The following is an 18809-nucleotide window of genomic DNA, read 5'->3' on the forward strand; positions in this document are numbered from 1 at the left end:
GTTCCTGTCTTTTTTGTGTATATGCAGAGCATAAAGTAATCATAGTGGGACTTGATAATGCTGGAAAGACTACTATTCTTTACCAATTGTAAGTATATGATTTCTGTTTGCATTTTGGTATTTGCCACTGTTTAATCATTGAAAGTTCAGCTTTGCAAACTGGTGGAACCTCTGAGGTACTAGATCACAGTTTGTACGTTAACGGTATTAGTTGTTCTAAACAGAGTAAATATTTAAATGAACAATGAAGGAAAACTGTAGTGTTTTAAAACAGAACTGTAAGTTGAATAACAAAAATTGTACGTACTGGCAGAAAGTGCACTGGAAATTCTTTTGCAACCAAGGCCTATCCTGTCGCCAAGAATTGCAGAGAAGGAAGTGATTTTTAAATTAATGGAAATTCTAGTCACTCTGCAAAAATCCATTAATGTTTCCTGATTCCTGTGTCTAAAATTTATGATGGAGGATTCCCCAAAATAGTAGTTCGTCTTGCCTGGATCCTATCTTAAGCATTTTCAATAACATCATTGCACCCAAATCTTGTCATCATTCCAATAATATCTGTGATAAATTCAAGAATATTGTCAGGAATATAATTAATATTGTAATTGTGGGAAAGGAGGAGGGTGTAGCCAAATTGCTATGCATATTTGGATATGAAGGCAGCAGAGGATGTTTTCCAAAAAACCTTTTTCCTAAGCACTTATGACAAAACTTAAAGGTAGTACTGAGAAATTTTCAGCTATGTAAACAAACAGTCCTTTGGAATTTGTTTTAATATTAAATTACTAAGTTGAGTGCCCTGGTATTCTGATTTATGTTTTACCCAGTTTAGTGATCCCCTTATTTGGGATCTTTAGAATAGCAGTTTCTACTTTGAAACAAGTGCAGTTTAAGTATCTATTAAAGAGTGTCCTTTAAAAAGAGAAGCTTCTGAAAAGACAAATGCTTATCCACTTTTTATAAGCCTGTTATGTGCTTATTTTTCATTGCTGATACCTTTAGGTATGTCTGCAGCCTCCGCTATAAAAGCACACTAGAACTTCATCAACCACAGGTTTTAGTCCAAATTCAGATTGAACTAATCTTTTTACTAAAGAACTGCTCTTAAACATTTGCGTTATTTCTATAAAAATTCAAATGTATAGCTTTTTGAAATATGCCTTGGTTTTTAATCTTTATCAGTTACACATACTTACATTGTCTACAACAAATTTTTTGTAATTGAGCTGTGAGAACCCTTGTGGATTTTACTGTCTGATCTTTATGGTGTGCTATTGTTCTCTTTAGCTTAATGAATGAAGTGGTTCATACTTCTCCAACCATAGGAAGCAATGTAGAAGAAATAGTGGTGAAAAACACTCATTTCTTAATGTGGGATATTGGAGGACAAGAATCATTACGGTCATCGTGGAATACGTATTACTCAAACACAGAGGTATGAAATGGTTCTTTCAAGTCTGCAAATTTAATGTTTGTTTGAAATGATATTTATTTATTAGGAATATTGGTGATTTTTGTAAATATTTCAACTGTATTGTTTTTAAATCTTCTTGAGGAAGAGCAAACGCAAAAAGTGTAAGGTGTCTCTGGTATGCCAATTTTCTGGTAATATTTGAAATATTTTTCCTGTATACTTTAATGTTGTCTGATCTGTGGTATAAGCTGTGAAGGTAGACTGTTTTCCTACATAATCAAATGATATCAAAATATGTTTCAGATCAAACAGGGTTTTTGCATGTTTTTCCAAGTAGATTTTTAAAAAATTGCAGTGTACTTTGCAAATTTGGTGTGCATTTGTAGTGGTTAACCGAGCTTCTGTACATCTAGTCTGAAAGGTTTTTGATGTAATGATAATTAAGAATGGCGAATGAAACTTTCTCTAGGAAACAGTATTTAAAAAGCTCATCAGCTTGTGGCTTTTATCCAAGGAATAAAGGAAAATCTAGCTGGGCAGTACTCTTAAAGTACTGGTAAAGCTGCTATCTCTGGAAAGGTTTGGAGTAGAACTCAGCAACGGTTGTCTTTTGGGGTTTTTTTATGCCAGTCTTTGATGCCAAAAGTTTGTCAACGCAACATGCATATAAGATCTCTGTAGCCTCACTTAGAGACTTCTACATTGATGTAAAAGATTTTAGACAATTTCTTACCATTTGCACAAAAAGAAGAGATCTCTTGTAGATATTACTCTTTATATAAGCATTCCATCCTCCTGTAAAATGAAATTTTCTGTCCTATGCCCCTCTTTGAGAGAGAGATTAGAGTGATCCATCCCTGATGTTCAGAAACTTTTTATCTACCGAAAGCCTGGCAATGACATCTCAAACTTCATCTCTAGTATTTTAAACTTGGTTTTAAAATTATCTAGAAAAGTATGACTACATCTAAGACACATATGAGGGTCAAGATACTTCTGCCAGCATTATCTGGTACAATAACAATGAGTTCTTGACATTTGTCCAGTGAGAATCTTATATTTTGGCATTTGGGGAAATGCATATATTAGTCCTTTCTTTGATCTTTTTGGGATGTTCTTCATCATATTCTGGCTAGTAAGTTTTTGAAAACCAGTGCTTTCTAGCACTTGGAGAGAAGAGCTTTCCCTTAGAAGCTTTGTCTGCTGGAAACAGTTGAGTAAGAAAAGGGGTCTGTTCAGTATGCTAATCCTAGCCTCCCTGATAATGAATAATTCCTTGACTGTTCCTCCTCAACTGTTGGACATCTCAAAGCCACAGCAGCATTACATTGACTTAGTTTTTCATACTTTGTTGTCATTTTCAATGGGTAATGAATCCCCTTCATTTTATAAGGCAAAGTGATTTGGAGCATATGTTGGAGAATTATAGTGGTGGCTTCTAATCCTACTTCTTTGTTACTGTGTCTCTCTTCTCTTTTTCCTTATCTGTAAATTGAAGGAATGTAAACAAAATCTTCGGAGTACTATAAAAATTCCACAAATAAGCTTTTTGGTGCATACCTGTCCTAATTAGCTTCAACTTGGTATTGCTAATTCTGCAATTCTGTTTTAATAATCGGATAGTATTCTTACAAAAAGGATGTTGAGACAGGCTTACTTGCACAAGATCTGGAGGGAAGAGGAAAGGGGAGGGGCGCTCTCATGATTGTTATTGGGGCAAGCAAAAAGAAAGCTATGGTAAAAGAGAAAATGATTGGAAAAGTGTTTCTGTCTGGGGAGAGAAATGATGGAGTCTCTCAGGTGAATGTAATCTCTTTGATTTCCTCTCCAATGCAGCATGTGTTCCCTGTAACTTTTTTTTTTTTTTTTGATAGTATCTGTATAATTTTCATCAGAACATGCTTGATCTCCCTTCTCATTGTTCCCACCTATGATGCTGTTAGTGCTGCTTGGAGCACACTGTGCAGGGCAAATGTTGAACATTGATCAGTTGTTATGGTTTGTGTGTAATGCTTACAAGTATTTAGGTGAGTATTACCTACTATGTAATGCCATGTCTTTTTCCTCTCTAGTATAAGGCACAGAAGCAGGGTAAAAGAGAGTAATTTTCATACCAGTGACAATTGCTTCCCATGGGAGATCTGATGCGCCAGATCTAGCAGTGTCTCAGGATTCACAAGTGCACAGCCATGACAATTATGTGCCTGGCAGGAACAGCAAGGGTAAAATCACTGCTATAGCCATTTCCAAGTGCCTAGGTGGAAGAGGTGTGAATGACTGGCCAACTGCACAGGCCCTTTGTGGTACAAAGGTTCAGGTGTTGTGCAACAACATAATGCTAAGCCCTGCAGGTACATAGCTTACTGAGGTCTGAGCTACTACTTTGAAATAATATTTCTTAAGCCTTATGAGTAAGGTGATGCTGAATTGCTAAAAATGCCTCATTCAAAATAGGGAATTTCATTTTCGGTTTTATAGTTTTCTGAGTATGCAAGTAGTAGTGGACAGTAATAGCTGTTTTATTGGTAACACTGTAGCAAGTTTATCATCCGCATTTTAAATGTAATCCACTCTCTGTAGGTGCTTTTGGTACCTACATCACTACTTTGCTTATGATGTAGGGCCTGAAAATCTACCAGGGAGATTTAACCATAGTACGTGAAAGTAGATTTTAATAGCAGTGCTGAAATTTACAAGCACAATAATTATTTTTTTATATATAAACTATAATCTTCATGTATGATTCCCAGTACTCTAGCAAAAGACTGTAACTAATAATAAACCTATTTTCTAGTGCGCTCTGAAAGTCAATGTCCGTCACATAGGAAGACTTGTGGTAGTGGCCTCTTGAAAACGTGCTTTCTGTAATTTATACTTTGTACTTACATACTGTACTATTGTTTTTTTCCCCTAGTTCATCATTCTTGTTGTTGACAGCATTGATAGAGAGCGACTTTCTATTACAAAAGAAGAACTTTATAGAATGCTGGCTCATGAGGTATGGTGGGTAATTGAGATAATAGTTTTCTTCTGTAGTAAACAGTCAAATAACATTACATGCTTCCTATGTTAGCAAAAATTACACTGTCACAAAAAAAATTCTGAGCCTAAATGTGCATGTATGTTGGTTACATTTTAAAACCATCTAAATTATAGATACACAAGAAAATTATTATGAAACACTCTTAGAAGACGGCTTGCTTGATTCTAATCAGATCATTCTACTTTGCAAATGTCGAACTTGTAAAATATCTTAAACTTCATATTATTATAACGCAGTATTATTGTTTACCACCACTATCTCTCTTCTTTCAGTTAAGTGGTTAAAATTTCAAGAAACTTTTAAAAAAAATTTTATTTTAGGAAATAATAGGCAATGCCATTTCTCTTTCTTGTTTTGTTTAATCCAGTTCTTTAAAATTAAGGAGCATATCTAATGGATATAATAAACTATATTATATCCATAATACTTATGGATAAAATAGTTTCAGTTCAGTTTCCTTATGACTTATTTTGTTTGTAGTTCTATTATTTTATGTTATATTGAGGACTGCTCAACATTGGGTCAACTCCCTCAAACATCCAAAATTAATGTCTACGTTGGATTAGCTAGAGTACATTAAAACCTTCTGTGATCAGTCTCAAGCTAGATTAGGGTTGTTTTAAATCTAAATATCTCAGTTTTTGAAGGAAAAGGATGTAGTATAGTGCAAGTAATTCTGTGGAGTTCGTTTCTCCGAGAGATTTGCATTGTTTCAAATGAGTGAGGTTTTTACTTGATACTTATTAATGTAGTTTGGGTCTGGCAGTAAGAAACAAATACACTACCAAAAAAGGTGGAAAGATGACCTTTTATAGTGAAGTTTTCTCATATAATTTATGAGTTTCTGGTGTTGTACACTCTTATGAGATTGTCACCTACCGTCTCTTGAAAACAGTCAGTAGGCCTCAACTACTACTTGTAGGAGTGAATTTTCAACTTTGAATTATAGAGGCTTGTGGGTTTTCTTCTCTTGATGGAGAAATAGTTTCAAAATTTAATATACATTTAAATGTGTTGAACACTTTTAATCACAACTGTCAGCTTCCCGAGTATTGCTTTTGTTTACCCTCCTGCACTCCTAGAACCATGCATCTCAGTTCTTCTCTCATTGCTATGTGGAAACCTAATTTTCATACAGAAACAAACCAACTTTCTATTAGTTTCTGCTTTTACTAAAGCTGCTGCAGCATTGTTAGAGCTCCCTTTTTGGAGCAATAGGATAAAACTTAACAAAATATAGTTTTCTTAAATTGTTACTGCTTTAATCACTACAGAACCTGTTTCATGAAGTTGAAAGTAATTTTAAGGGAACGATAGCTAGCAGGTTTTTCCATTTGAGTAGTACCTAATGTAGATTTTGGAATGTTTATCCAGTAATAATTCTGCTGGCTGGATGGTTTGGAGCTTTATGAAATATATTTTAACAAGACTTTCATTATTTAACATATGAACATGTGGTGAACACCAAAAGGATAGTCATATAATTATAATTTGATTCTCTGTGAAGAAAACTCAGGAATAAATTGGTTTACCCAATAATTGGTTTCTTCAGTCTTAATGTAATTAATTCTTAATGCACTATGTCTTAAAAACTCCATGCTGCTTTGTAATTGTAGATTAGCTCGAATAGAGTTCTTCTAAGAACTTCAGTTAATGCAGTAACCTTTTAGTTCTTTATAATAACTATTATGAATACTTTAAATTACTTCTAGGATTTACGGAAGGCTGCAGTTCTCATCTTTGCAAACAAGCAGGACATGAAAGGTTGCATGACAGCTGCTGAGATATCTACATACCTCACTCTTAGCTCCATAAAGGATCACCCGTGGCACATTCAGTCCTGTTGTGCTCTGACAGGAGAAGGGTAAATGCTTATGGGTTATTATAGTAATACATAGTAAATGAGAATACTGATTTAGAAGCCTCCTGACACCAATGTGGATTTCCTGAAAGAATATATTTTCTGATCTTTGCAGTCCGAGGGACATTTTTAATTTTTCCTTTTCTTTATTGAACCTTGTGGATTTTTTCCATAGCTCAAACTCCAGATTTGTATGAAAGTCTTTCAACTTATTGTTTAAAAAAAACCCGCAAAACCAAACCCAAACAACACCACAAAGAAAACCCAACACCTCTCCTCCAAATGTGTAGCTATTGGCATAATTGTTTATTCTCTGTGCGCTACCCTCTCATTCTGTGTCTCTGTGTAGTTAAAGAAATAAGCTGCTGTTGTCTTCATTTACATTCTGATCTGCTGTAAGCTTCTAAGGTGGAGGGGGAAGGTTGGGATGGTTTGTTTTGGTTTGTTTTATTTGTCCGTTCTTTTTTTTGATAATCATTCAAATATAGTTTTGATGAAGAGGTACATAGATCTGACATAAAATAAAACTGTTACCAGTATTAAACCTTTTCTTTATATCTGGCTGTTTTAGCTAATTTTGAAACTTTAATACCTTATTCCATCAATTACTAAAATGGAAAGCTGAGCTTTCCTTGGATCCATTGTCTTTAAAGATCCAAAACCACTTTTGGATGTCTGTAACAAGGTGGATAGTGTCTTGCTTACATGGTTTGAAGTGTGCAAATTTTTCATCTTGATTATTAAAGCAGTCTTCTAATGTGTAGTAGAGGTTTTCTGCATCTGTGTTATAAAACCTTTACAATAATCTGGTCTTGTGGCATAAAAATAGTGAATCCAACTGAGTATTTGGAAATGAGATCATCTTCCTCACTTCTACCATGAAGTATTTTCTAATGTAATGGAGATGCCTTGTGTGATTAGTAGCATTCACTTCCTTAGGGTGGGATGTGTTAATGAAAACAAAATTTTTTTGATTGAATCTTTGGATCATATTGTTTCATGCTAAGAGTAAACTCTGCTTTCTACTTACCAGTTTTGCCAAAGTCACTTTTGAGTATTTAGTTTTTGTACTAACTTAGATCTTCAGATAAGTTGGCATTTGGAGGAAGGTAGAAATTAATTAATATGAACTTTCGTTTAGAAAAATTGGCCATCCTAGGCTGCTTCTTTCTTATTTAAAAAACAAACAAACAAACAAAACCAAACCAAAACAAACCAAACCAAAAAAAAAACAAAAAACAAAAAACACAAAAGATTAGTAATTAGTATACTTAATACTGTCACAGTGAGACCAACTCATAAAATTTCCCAGACTTAGATTGCTGAGCTGAATCTTCCTTGGGAAGATCTGACAAGTCTAGGGAGATTAACCCCATATGAGTGAAACTAACCCTCTTGAATAGCTAAGTCCTGATTACTTTACAAAGCTAAAGCTTAAAGATGACATAAACTAGGTAACTAAATAAATCAAAGGAAAGTCTGTCTTCTGAAATGGTAGTCTTTTAGGTAGACATGCAGATTGGGTAAGGAGATTAGATCCCATGCAGTCTTGATGTTGAATATAAACATATTTTTAATTTTATAATGAGCTTTTGGAATTCTTAATAAACAGCCTTTTTGTCAACCACTTCAGTCTGGGTACCTATCCTTTGTCTTCTAGTATGTAAAGGTCTAGCTTTCAAGCAAGGAGTCTTTCGTGGGAAACTTGTAGCAAAAGAAAAATTTATTTGATTCCATGTACTTATGAGTAAGCATGTTAATAATAATGTCTTTCAGATTTACAAGGAAAAAAACCTGAAGGAGTGCCAAGCTTCAATAAAATAGCTTGCTTGACCGTCTTCTTTTGGTTAAAGCTGCAGTAGACTTAGTTTAAAACACTATTTACTCTGTTCAAGTTTCAATCTCAATTCCCACTTGTATTTATTTTAAGTACATGTTTTTAAGCATGAAAACAAGTAGAAAATACCTTTAAAATGTTGCAGTAGAACTAGTACCAATAGAACATCTCTTATCTTTCAGATTATGCCAAGGCTTGGAGTGGATGACCTCCCGTATTGGAGTGAGATAGCTTTTTTTTTTTTTTTTTTCTTTTCTCCAAAAGAAGAGACTTCTATTTATCCTGTGAACATGTACATTTTTCTGTACTTCCGGCTGCTGAGGCAGTGACCATGTTTAATTTATATCAGCCAACCCCCAAGCTGTACTTGAATCAAGTGCAGTTGAACTGAAACACAAAGTATTTTCTTAACTTTTTTTAATACACTAATCTTCAACTGGATGAACATATGTGAATCTGGTTTTAAGCATTGAAATTCTTCTGAATATGTATTCTAACTTTTTCAATGATAGCTTTTTAAAATCTGTTTTGTCATTGTCAATATTTCATACTTCTTCTTTCTAAATAGTTTATATAACTTACTAACAAATGAGCGCAGTTTGTTTAGTAATGAAAAAGTAGTGGGTAGGTTGACTTTACTCTGGCATAGCTTTAGCCTCTAAGGATAACCATATCTCCAGCTGGACTACCTGGAACGTCAGTAGAGTTCTAGCCAGCATGGGAGTTAAGTTATGAATGCAAATTTTTAAAAGCTGAAAGAGTTAGTTATAGTTAATATTGTGGTGGCTTTTAACCTGATATGTAATTGAACTTCTGCCTTAAAAGAATCTACTTCATTCTCAATTTCTCTGGTAAGTAGTTCTAAGATATGATTCTTCTTCTTTTACTTGAAAATACATCTCTGTACAGTGCATAAAAATTTTGTTATTAAGTGCTGGTTTAGTCATTTAGAACTTGAATACCTTTTTTTAAATAAACCTCTTGATAATTACATTTGGAATCACAGCGGCCAGTGTTATGTGTAGACTTGCTGTAATCTGTTAAAATTTTAAATACTGTATACATGAGCCTTCTTCACCTTTTAGTGAGAGTGCTGTTTTCTAAATTAATGCAAATCAGAAGGGAAGCCAGATTTATAAACAGAAGAAAGTCATGGTGCTGTATTTGTAGACTTCAGAGTGAAGCTGATCTTTACATTTATTTACCTGCTATCAAATATGTTTTCAGATTCTGTTACAGAGAAAAAATTTGCCTTAATTAGTCTTATTTACAGGAGCAGAGAACTTTTGATGGTGTTCGAATTAGATTCATTTGCCTGAATTTAGGAAGTGAAAGTTGAAAAAACAGAGAGCTTCCATTTGAAAAAAAGATGTTGAAAGATTTGACCTAGTAACTTTTAATTTAGTTTGAAGGGAAGAAGTTAGATCTTTAAAGTGAATCTAAAGCTATGGATGAAGTTAAATGAGAACATTGGATGGCAAAAAATACCCAAACATCCGAGGAAAAAAAATTAAAAATAAAACCTATAGTGGACACCCCATTCCTAGTGAAATCCCAACAGCAGTCAAGGATGTAATGTACATAAATGCTTGGCAGGCTTTCCAAAAGCACCATTCTTCACTTTTGCATGCCTAAACCCCATGTGGAGTCTGGTTACTAGAACCATTAAGCTAATTGACTAGAGTTCTTTAAAAACAAATGTTTTTGATAAATATTGTGATAATTCATGCACACTGAGTTTTCTTTACTAAAATTTTAAATTTTTTAAATTTCAATTTGACCATTTTTATTTGATCAAAGCTTAATGAAGTTTTAAACATATCAACAAATATGTTGTCATAAGTGTTATGTCATAAGTGTTAAAAAAACCCTTTGAATACATATCGAATCAGTGATTGGTTGAATCAATTTATATATTTATGCTGGCTAGCAAAAGTCGTGTTTAGGAGAAAGACTATGTTGAGTGTCAAGTCAAAATGCTCAGAAAATAATTTACATCAGTGAAAAGTAGTGCTTAAATTAAAAAGTAATGCAAGACAAGGTTAAAATCTGATACCACATCTTATTGCTCCAATGTTCATATTAACAACTGTTCTAATGTGTGAAAATAAGATTTGTTTTGTTCTTAGGAAAGCAAATTATAAGTTAAAAAAATAAAATGATACTGTGAACGAGTTCTCTTGTTTGGTGACTTGATATCGTTTTTCATTTTAGTTTTATTTTTAGGTTTATTTTTATGTAATGCAGAATGTAGTCCTGAATACATATAAAAAGCACTATCTGGATATATAGCCCTTTGATTGTTTTGTTTTGTTTTTTTTTAATGCATGATTTTATATTTAACACTTCCCAGGTAAAAGCATTTGTAAATCTATAGTTTGATACTAAATCCAGTAAAACATCTAACTTTGATTAGGAGGAAATGGTCATATTGTAGACCTTAGAATATCAGAATAATGAGTTTTAATTCATTAACACTTAAGACCTTTGAGTACCTTTACAGAATGAAAAATTCTTGACAATAGCTATGATTTTGATCACCTTACTACTTCATTTTCTATAACAGTTTTCTATTTATGATATCGGTTTGTTCACGGCATTTATGCTGTGGTTTGGGCTTTTTTGAAAAAGGCTTGGTATGGAATTTTGGGAAGTTTATTTTTAATCACCTTCAGAGCCTGTTAAACTAAAAGTGATTTGATTAAAATAATTTTTACAATGGAGTGCTTTAGAACACTGCATGAGTCTTTGCTCTGCCAAACACTGCATTATCTTTGTTAATCTGTATGTAGTAATTATGTTGCAGGTAGTTTTTGCACTGCAAAAATATTCCACATTTTATATACTGTTCACAAAGAACTCTGTAATTTCCTCTGAGAAGCTAATTAACAAACATAAGGAAACATTTTAAAACATTCTTAAGTAAAATATCACAAAGATTTTCCTCCTAAATGATCCATTTAACTCATGTAATATTATTTTCATAATATTACAGGATGCTGTAATAAGTAATTGATATGCATGTTATAGTATAATTTATAAGACCAGAGACATTGTGTTAAAATAATACATTATAATATGAGAGAAATACTTCTGATTTGTTTAGCAGCTTCTGTGACTACGCACCTTTGAGCAATTTTTGTCATGCTTGGATGAGGTTGGCAGGATCTGCTTTTTGAATACAGTCTTTGCAGACTTTTAAGCTCTTTTGCTTAATTTGTTTCATTTATTTGAAATGGAATTAAGTTTTACAATAAGACTTTACCTTTCCCCTTCCCTGATGTGTTCATCTGTAAGCTAGCTGTTGTTACTAAGTAGATCCAGTAATAATTTTAAAGTTTTCCTCTCTGTTAATCATTTTAAGACTAAATAAAGCCTTATTGTATAAATAAGTACCAGAAAAAACTAAGCTGGCTAATTGAGTAGTGAGAGTACTATCCTTACTATCTTTTTCTGTCCAGCTAATTTTTATCTGCTTCAATAATACATGGTAAGTGAAAATCATTTTCTAAGTAAAAAAATATATTTCGTGATGATAAAAAGTTGCTTTTCCTTTTGTATCATTTAGCATTTAAAGTGAGTAATTTGTGGTTGAGAATGAGACAGTTTTCCTTTCCTTGCCCTACAGTTCACAGTTACTGTAGCTTGCAAATATTCATGTTCTTTATTATCATTTCATATATTAAATTTTTGAAAAGTTGATTTGCTCTTTGTCAACTGAAATGCCCCCTGTAAAACATGCCATTTTAATTTTTTCCAGTTTTGAAAATAAAATGCCACAGTCAAACTGGTAGTCATTTTACCATGTAAATATTGTAACAGACAGCAAAGTAATTTTTTTAAGAGACTGGACTTTCATTTGTGTTTTGTTGTTGTTGTTTTCAAAAAAAACACCTTTTGGACAAAACATGACTTGTAGACAAATATTTGCAGACAGATCAGTAGATTGAGTTATTAAAATGAGGATGTACTTCTGACAAATTATTTCGAGAAAACTAAAGCTGGGACGTGTCAGCTTTCATAGGCATAATAGTTTTCCTTTTGGCTGAATGTGACTACTTTGTTATTTACTTCGTTGCTCAATCTGTTTGAGAGGTCCTGAATATGTATCATAGGGGGTTTTTTCACTGTTCATGAGTATGTTCATGGAAGCTTGCATTAAGGGTGTAACTTATCTTAGTTTCTGTACTCGCCACTGGAGGTCAGGCTTAGGAAACAAGCTGTCTTGATTTCTTGATGGTGCCTTACTACCGTTTCCATCCTCTCTAATTTGAGCCCTTGTCCTTTTTTTTTAGTTTTTCCTTCTCTCTCTCTCCTCACCCCCACCCCAACCCCCATGAAGTATTGTTGCCTTGTACTGTCTTGTCTAAAGGTTCTGAGAAAGGCATGTGAAGTACTGTACAAAAAAAGGTGGTCATACAGTATAAGTTTTACCAAGTAAGCTGCATTTTCCTCATACAGCTGTTCTGCTAAATCCAATCTAATTTCGCTGTTACCTTCTTTTTTTTTTTTTTTTTTTTTTTTTTTTTTTTTAAATTTTGGGGTTTTTTTACATAGTTTAAGTTCCTTCTCAGTTTGTCTGTGTTCATGTTTACCCCTCTAGCCCCAAGCAGTCTCCAAGACATTGCCGGTGTCTTATCTGGGGATCTAAAGAGTCCCCTAGCTGGATGTTCTACAAAACCTGGACAACAATTTCTGGTACAGGGGCACAGATTTCCTAAAGTTTAGCCAGGTGGGCTCTGCTAACGCTCAGGATGCATGTCACAGCTTCCTCCAATGACTGTGGGCACTAGTAGTTTTCTAGCTTTAATCTCTGCAAGCCCTTCTGTATCAAATTGAAGGCTTATTATTCACCACTGGAATTTTTCTTCAGAAAGTTGTGCTGTTACCCTAATCTTGCAGGAGACCTTCCTTTTTCTTTTCTGTGAATAATAAGTTCCATAAATGTAATACCTAGGGATTTTTTTTTTTTTCTTTTACAGCAGCAGTGCTGGTCTAGTGTCAAACTTCTGTTTGTGCTATGCAAGCATAATACTATGTTCCAGTTCAAGAAATTAAGGTGTCTTATACAGATTTATATTATACTGCTGTAAATGGGTTTGCATTTGGCTTTTTATTTGTTTATTTTTTGAAATGTCTTGTTAGGTGGTAAGGAGCTTCAGTATTCTCAAGCCAGTGATTCTTTCCAGCTATTTAAGCACACTGCACACAGTAATGGGAAGAGAACTTGGGCAGTGTTACTCAAATATTTTTTTTGTCAAAATAAAATTAATTGAAGAGTTGTTCTGCTAAATTTGGGAATTTTCTTGTTTATGTTCTTTAGTGAAGATGTATCAAAGTACTGTAAAATTGTCACTTTCAGTGTAGGGGTTAGTGAAAGCATTTCATCTTCAGTCACTTCACTGAGGCAGAAGCAGGGCCTGCTTCTTGTAAACTGTAGCCAGTTCATGAAACATCTTGGTTGGACACCTGCTTTCTTTCATCCCCAGAAAAACTCCTACTTTGATCCTGAAGAGACTTTCACATCATTTCAGCTATGGGAACCATGGACCTTTATTTGTTTTAGTGAAGAGCATTTGTTTTAGTGGACTGTTCCCTTTCAAAGTAAGAGCAAAATAAATTTAAGTGGAAGAGGAGGAAAAAGCTTATTTGGATTTTTGTGTGTGCATATGGCTATGCTTAGCATTTAGCTGAGTTTGCTCTATCCTTTTGTGGAGTCTGATGTGTGAAAAAGCCTGGAAGGCAACAGTGAAGAGAGCAAATATGAAAAATGTGACTGTGATGCCAATACTAGCAATAGGAACTTGCATCCTGGAACAACCTTTTAAAGTTTTCTAAAATGAACTTGATGACATTTTGACAGTAAGTGTTGCTATATCTTGTCTCTTAGGGTAGAGCAATAGAACGGTGCATACTGTCTGCACAGTGTATGAGACACACTGGTACATACTAAGTTTTTGCCCTGCCCACAGTGTAGGCAGCAGAATGACGTTCTGAGAAAGTTAGTGCTTCATGTAAATGATGTGTTTAAAAGCAAGTTCTGACAATGAGCTAAGTTTTCATAATATCAGGTGTGATGCAACTTTGCTTTCTCTGATTTACTTCATTTCTGGGACCAGAGACATCTCGATCCTTTCTTTTCACCTCTATATTGGCTGTTGACAGCTACATGTTGTTTATAGCAACATAGATCTTGCTCTTTTGAGGTATCCAGGAAAATCAAACAGCTTTTTGTAAAGCTGAGTAGCTCAGAAGACATGACCATGTGTCATAAAAGTGAGGCTTAAATTTTCAACTCCATATTTTTGCTGGGTTTTTAACTGAAATTTACTGTAAACTAGGGTTATGTATCTGGTGTCTAATAAAATAGCTGTGCTACTCTTCAGTTAGGTTTGTTTCTTGATAGTTGCGCTACAATTAGGTTGATTTTTGTTTTGCTGCATAGGGATAAGCAATTTATGTGGAAAGTTTTCCCATATCTAACTGAAGATTACCCTCTGTTCCTCTGCACACCAGTACGTGTCCCCTAGATGGCAGGAAAGGATCAGTTTAACAGTGCTAAACATGCATTAACTCGTGTGCTTCAGCATCAACCTGTGGGATTTTAAAAATACCTCAGTGAAATGAAGTTGTGTATCACTAGCTAAATTATTGGGACGATGCTTAGATACAATGGAGAAAGCACAGAGGAAAGTTGAATCACTTCTGCGGGAGGGAGGCTTGTAGCGAGATTTGAATAAATTTGAAACTCAGTTCTATAGCTTAAAAACATTTTGTCTTCATCATTTATGGTTAGAATTATATTCCACACCTTTTATTGTTGCTCCATCAGAGAATGGGGACAAGAAAATGAATACAAATCCTGACATATTTCATTTTTATAATAACTTCTATCTGTTGTCCATGACATGCCTAATTTTCTTGAACTTTGGTTGACTGACAGTTGTTCCTCTAAGGCTTGCAAAGTTGTAGTACTGCTTCTCAGAAATTGCAAGGCAAATGTCTATAACATTTGGGATCTATAATGTTTGAACTGTCAGTTGTACCTCTAAAATATACCTTGCTATTTGTTTAGCTGTGATCATCTGTAGTCTTTCCTATGTACTTATTACACATGAAGGCTAAATTCAGGTAGAATGACAGTTTCTTTTCAAGGTTTAGATCATCTTTAATAGGAAGTAGCGCTCAAAATAGCAGTGGTCCCAATGTGCAGTAGCACCAACAGTCTTTCATTGCCTGTCTAATTGCTGTTGCAGTTGGTGTAATGCATGTTTTCTGTGAAATAGTGCTTAATTCTCACTGTTTTGTACAACTGGTGCTAAGTGATTCAATATATTATCAAAAATGTATGAAATTAGAAAGCCAAGGAATGTAGAGTGGTACTGAATGTTGAAAAACTCATGAAAATAGTAGAAGTATTTGAGACACAGTTGTTCCTGCGACATTTTTCTTTCTATGAAATTCAGATAGGGGTGAGAGGAGAAACTAGAACAAAGATTGAACTGTACTTTTTAGATACTGCATCTTGCTAAGGAAAGGTTGGAATGGAGCAAAGAAGCACAGCATGGTGACATGTCACGCTACCAGTTCTTTGGTAATTATGTCATTTGGAAAGCTGTATGCCTTTGATTTAGATTTGATAATTCATAATAAGAAAAAAATATGTAGTGTTTTTCGACAGAATAGGATGCCAGCTTCTACTAAGGAGTGTTATTGGTGACTTTGAAGACAGTAGAATTTGGGCAGTCTGGGGTTGTATCTAAGGATTGGTTGCCAGTATGAATTCTTGACAAGTGTTCATGATCACTTCCTTATAGCGGTGAAATGAGGATCTTCAACTGTACTTCTTGTATAAAATGGAATTCTAGTAAATTCTACTACACCACATTTGTCCCTCTAGCATCCATCCATCCATTTGACACTTAAAGCTGCCCTTTTCTCTAATTGTTGATGAACAAAATCTAACTAATCTCAAAACAATTGTTTTCAGTTTATTTGTTCACTGTGGAGGTTTGAACTCAGCCAGCAGCCAGATGCCACGTGGCCGGCCATTCACCTCCCCCTTGCCCCTCCAGTAAGATAGGGGAGGGACAAAAGAAGAGAATTTGTGGGCTGTATAAAAAGAAAGAATTTAATAAATATAACAACAGTAACAATAGTGAGTTCAAAAGAAAATGGGTAGAATGCAGCACTGGCTTACCGAGCACGGTGACCACTCCCCCACAGCAACAACATATGCAGAGAAAGAGGAGACGGCCCACCCCCCTAAATCCCTGGGCATGAGAAATACTCCAATGAAAATTAACTCCATCCTGGTGAAGCCAGGACATTCACAAGTTACCGTTTCTATTTCCCTAAAGAAATATTTGTACAAATTATTGCCAGTCTGTTCCAAATACAAATATATTTGGAAAATTTTTTGGCCTAAATATATTTTTAGAAAGACACAAACTATATGTGTGAATGTGTTAATTCTGTATGTGTCATGTCAGTAGCCTCTCATGTGCTTGGCAGCTACCAAAATACTTGAGGAAAAAAGTGTTTACCCCAAACTGTTGGGCAATGTCAAAGGAGTTTCAAGATGAATGGTGTGCAGTGAGGACAGAGACAGACAAAGGTGGAAGACAGTGTAGGGAAGCAGTAGCAGTGATAGGGTGTGGTTACTCAATGACGAGCAGTGCTGCACATGAAGAAAATGCCCTTTTCCTACTCATCTATTTCTGTCATTGCTTCTTGCTTTACATTTTCTTAGTCCATCCTTTTGATCACTCCTTTCACTTCTCTCTTTGCACATCCAACAGAATTCAGGCTGGCTAGTTCTGTTTAGTTTTCTTTAATTAAAACTTGGAGTTTCTGCCAGATGGAATGAGGCTGGAAGCAGGAAGCCTAGCACAAGGTAGAAGCAATACAACGAAAAACCTTCCGCTGATGTAGTAGACTAGAAAGAGCTCTGTTCACAGGTAAAGTCAATGTTAATTTTGGGAAGACAGCAAAATAGCTCTCCTCCTGTTCCTGCTAAATCTCTTTCATGACTTTGCTCAGTGTCGTCATAATTAATCACGGAACAGTTCAATCCTCTGCTGGGCAGCACAGGGGCAGAATTTTAAATTATTTTTTCTAAAATACTTTTAAATATGCACAAGAGGAAAAAACCAGTCTCATATAAATGCAAATAGGAATCTATAATTCTCTATTTATATTTCATGGTCTCATATTTTGTATATTTCCCTTTATACATTAAAAAAAAAAAAAAAAAAGTTGTTACTGTTGACAAGAGTATTGCCTCATAATTAGCACTTCATTTTTATGTCCACAGTGAGAGTTACTGCTGGAAAAGCTTCATTACAGGTGGAATTGACTTGTACGGTCTCAAAGGGCTCATCTTCCATACTGAAAAAGAAAATAAGTGGTAAACAGTGTGGGGCACCTGGGAAGGGAGCACAGTCTATAAGACTATAACTTCATTCAGCTCTTCTCTAAGGATATTCTTTAATGAAGCTATGAGCAAGAACTTCCTGAAACTCACTTTCAATCTGTTTCTGCAGTGCATCTTCCACAACTAGTTGCAGAGTAACTTTTATGTACAAGTTGTACCAAAGAGTCTAAAATTTTAGACAACAAATATCTATTGGGCTGGGTGGGAGCAGTCATGACCTAGCTCAGCTGTGCTTTGAATCTGTAGGGTGAGATACCATTCTGTTCCCAAAGCTGCTCAGATAGATGTGCTAGCAAAGGATTGTGTCAAAACCATGCACACTTCAAGATCTGAACATGCTAAAAAAGCTGACCTGTAGATCTCCGCACCCTGATTGCGTAGGTATACACTTTCTGTGGCTGGATTGTCCAGCCCTCAGAAATGATCTCCCCAAGCTCTATGCAGAGGCTTCTGCACTGGCACATGGTGCACTCCCTGCATCCACAAAGAATGAGGTGGATCTGTCTCCAGAGATGACTTTGGTCTCACTGCACTATTCTCCAGAAATAGCCATGATTACCAGTGAAGATACTGGAAGATTAAATAAAACGTACAAAGATAAAACGTAGTGAAAATACTGGGTAAAATTATCGTATGTAACCAGTAAAATTTTGGAATTAAATGAATAAAAAGGCACTGTTGGTCAGGAAAATCTCTACTGAGTTCTTTCAAAGAATTTCAGAAAACATGTTTCAAAAATATTGCTGTTAAAACTGATAGTTACTTAAGAAAATCTTGGAAACTGGCTATTACTAATCAAAATCTTCTATGACAGTTTTAAGAAAAATATGGCTATTTTCTTTACAAAACAAAACTCTGGTTTCTGGCCTCTTTTTTCTCAAGATTGCACTTTTTCAGCAGTGTTTTCACTGAATCATTTGAGTGCTTATCATTTTTCCATCAGCTTCTCCCACATCTCGTTGGAGCTTTTATTCCATTCTGTAGACAACAGAACTAGAGCGGAAAGTTCACTAGTTTGACCATGAGTGAAAAGGGAAGTTCCTGTCAGGTATTAGGCTTGGAGATTTGTTTTTATAATTCCATGTTGAGAAAAGGGGTTTTTGGTCAGCCTTTAAAATCTGGTAACATTATATCTTCAGTCACCACTAATACTCAAACTCCAGTGTTGGGAAAAACTTAGAATGCATTCTTTAAAAATGGGATGACTAGAAATTT

At 34.8% G+C, this 18809-nt stretch overlaps 1 protein-coding gene across 2 annotated transcripts; it reads left to right on the forward strand.

Moving 5' to 3' along the window:
• ARL5B (ADP ribosylation factor like GTPase 5B) lies at window positions 1-15804 on the forward strand. 2 transcript variants are annotated; one of them, XR_003397846.1, is made up of 6 exons: window positions 1-88; window positions 1291-1438; window positions 4332-4415; window positions 6173-6324; window positions 8341-9874; window positions 15793-15804. XR_003397846.1 is itself a non-coding variant. In XM_026843235.1 (5 exons), the coding sequence occupies exons 2-5, from the start codon at window positions 1295-1297 to the stop codon at window positions 8387-8389; spliced, it is 429 nt and encodes a 142-aa protein (XP_026699036.1). In that variant the 5' UTR covers window positions 1-88; window positions 1291-1294; the 3' UTR covers window positions 8390-10006. The 2 variants fall into 2 exon arrangements, 1 of the variants encoding a protein (XP_026699036.1); XM_026843235.1 differs by lacking the exon at window positions 15793-15804 and having other exon boundaries at window positions 8341-10006.
• The last annotated feature ends 3005 nt before the right edge of the window (window positions 15805-18809 follow it).

This window comes from Athene cunicularia (assembly GCF_003259725.1).
Source record: "Athene cunicularia isolate RWA chromosome 2 unlocalized genomic scaffold, athCun1 chr2_part1, whole genome shotgun sequence".
NCBI lineage: Eukaryota > Metazoa > Chordata > Aves > Strigiformes > Strigidae > Athene > Athene cunicularia.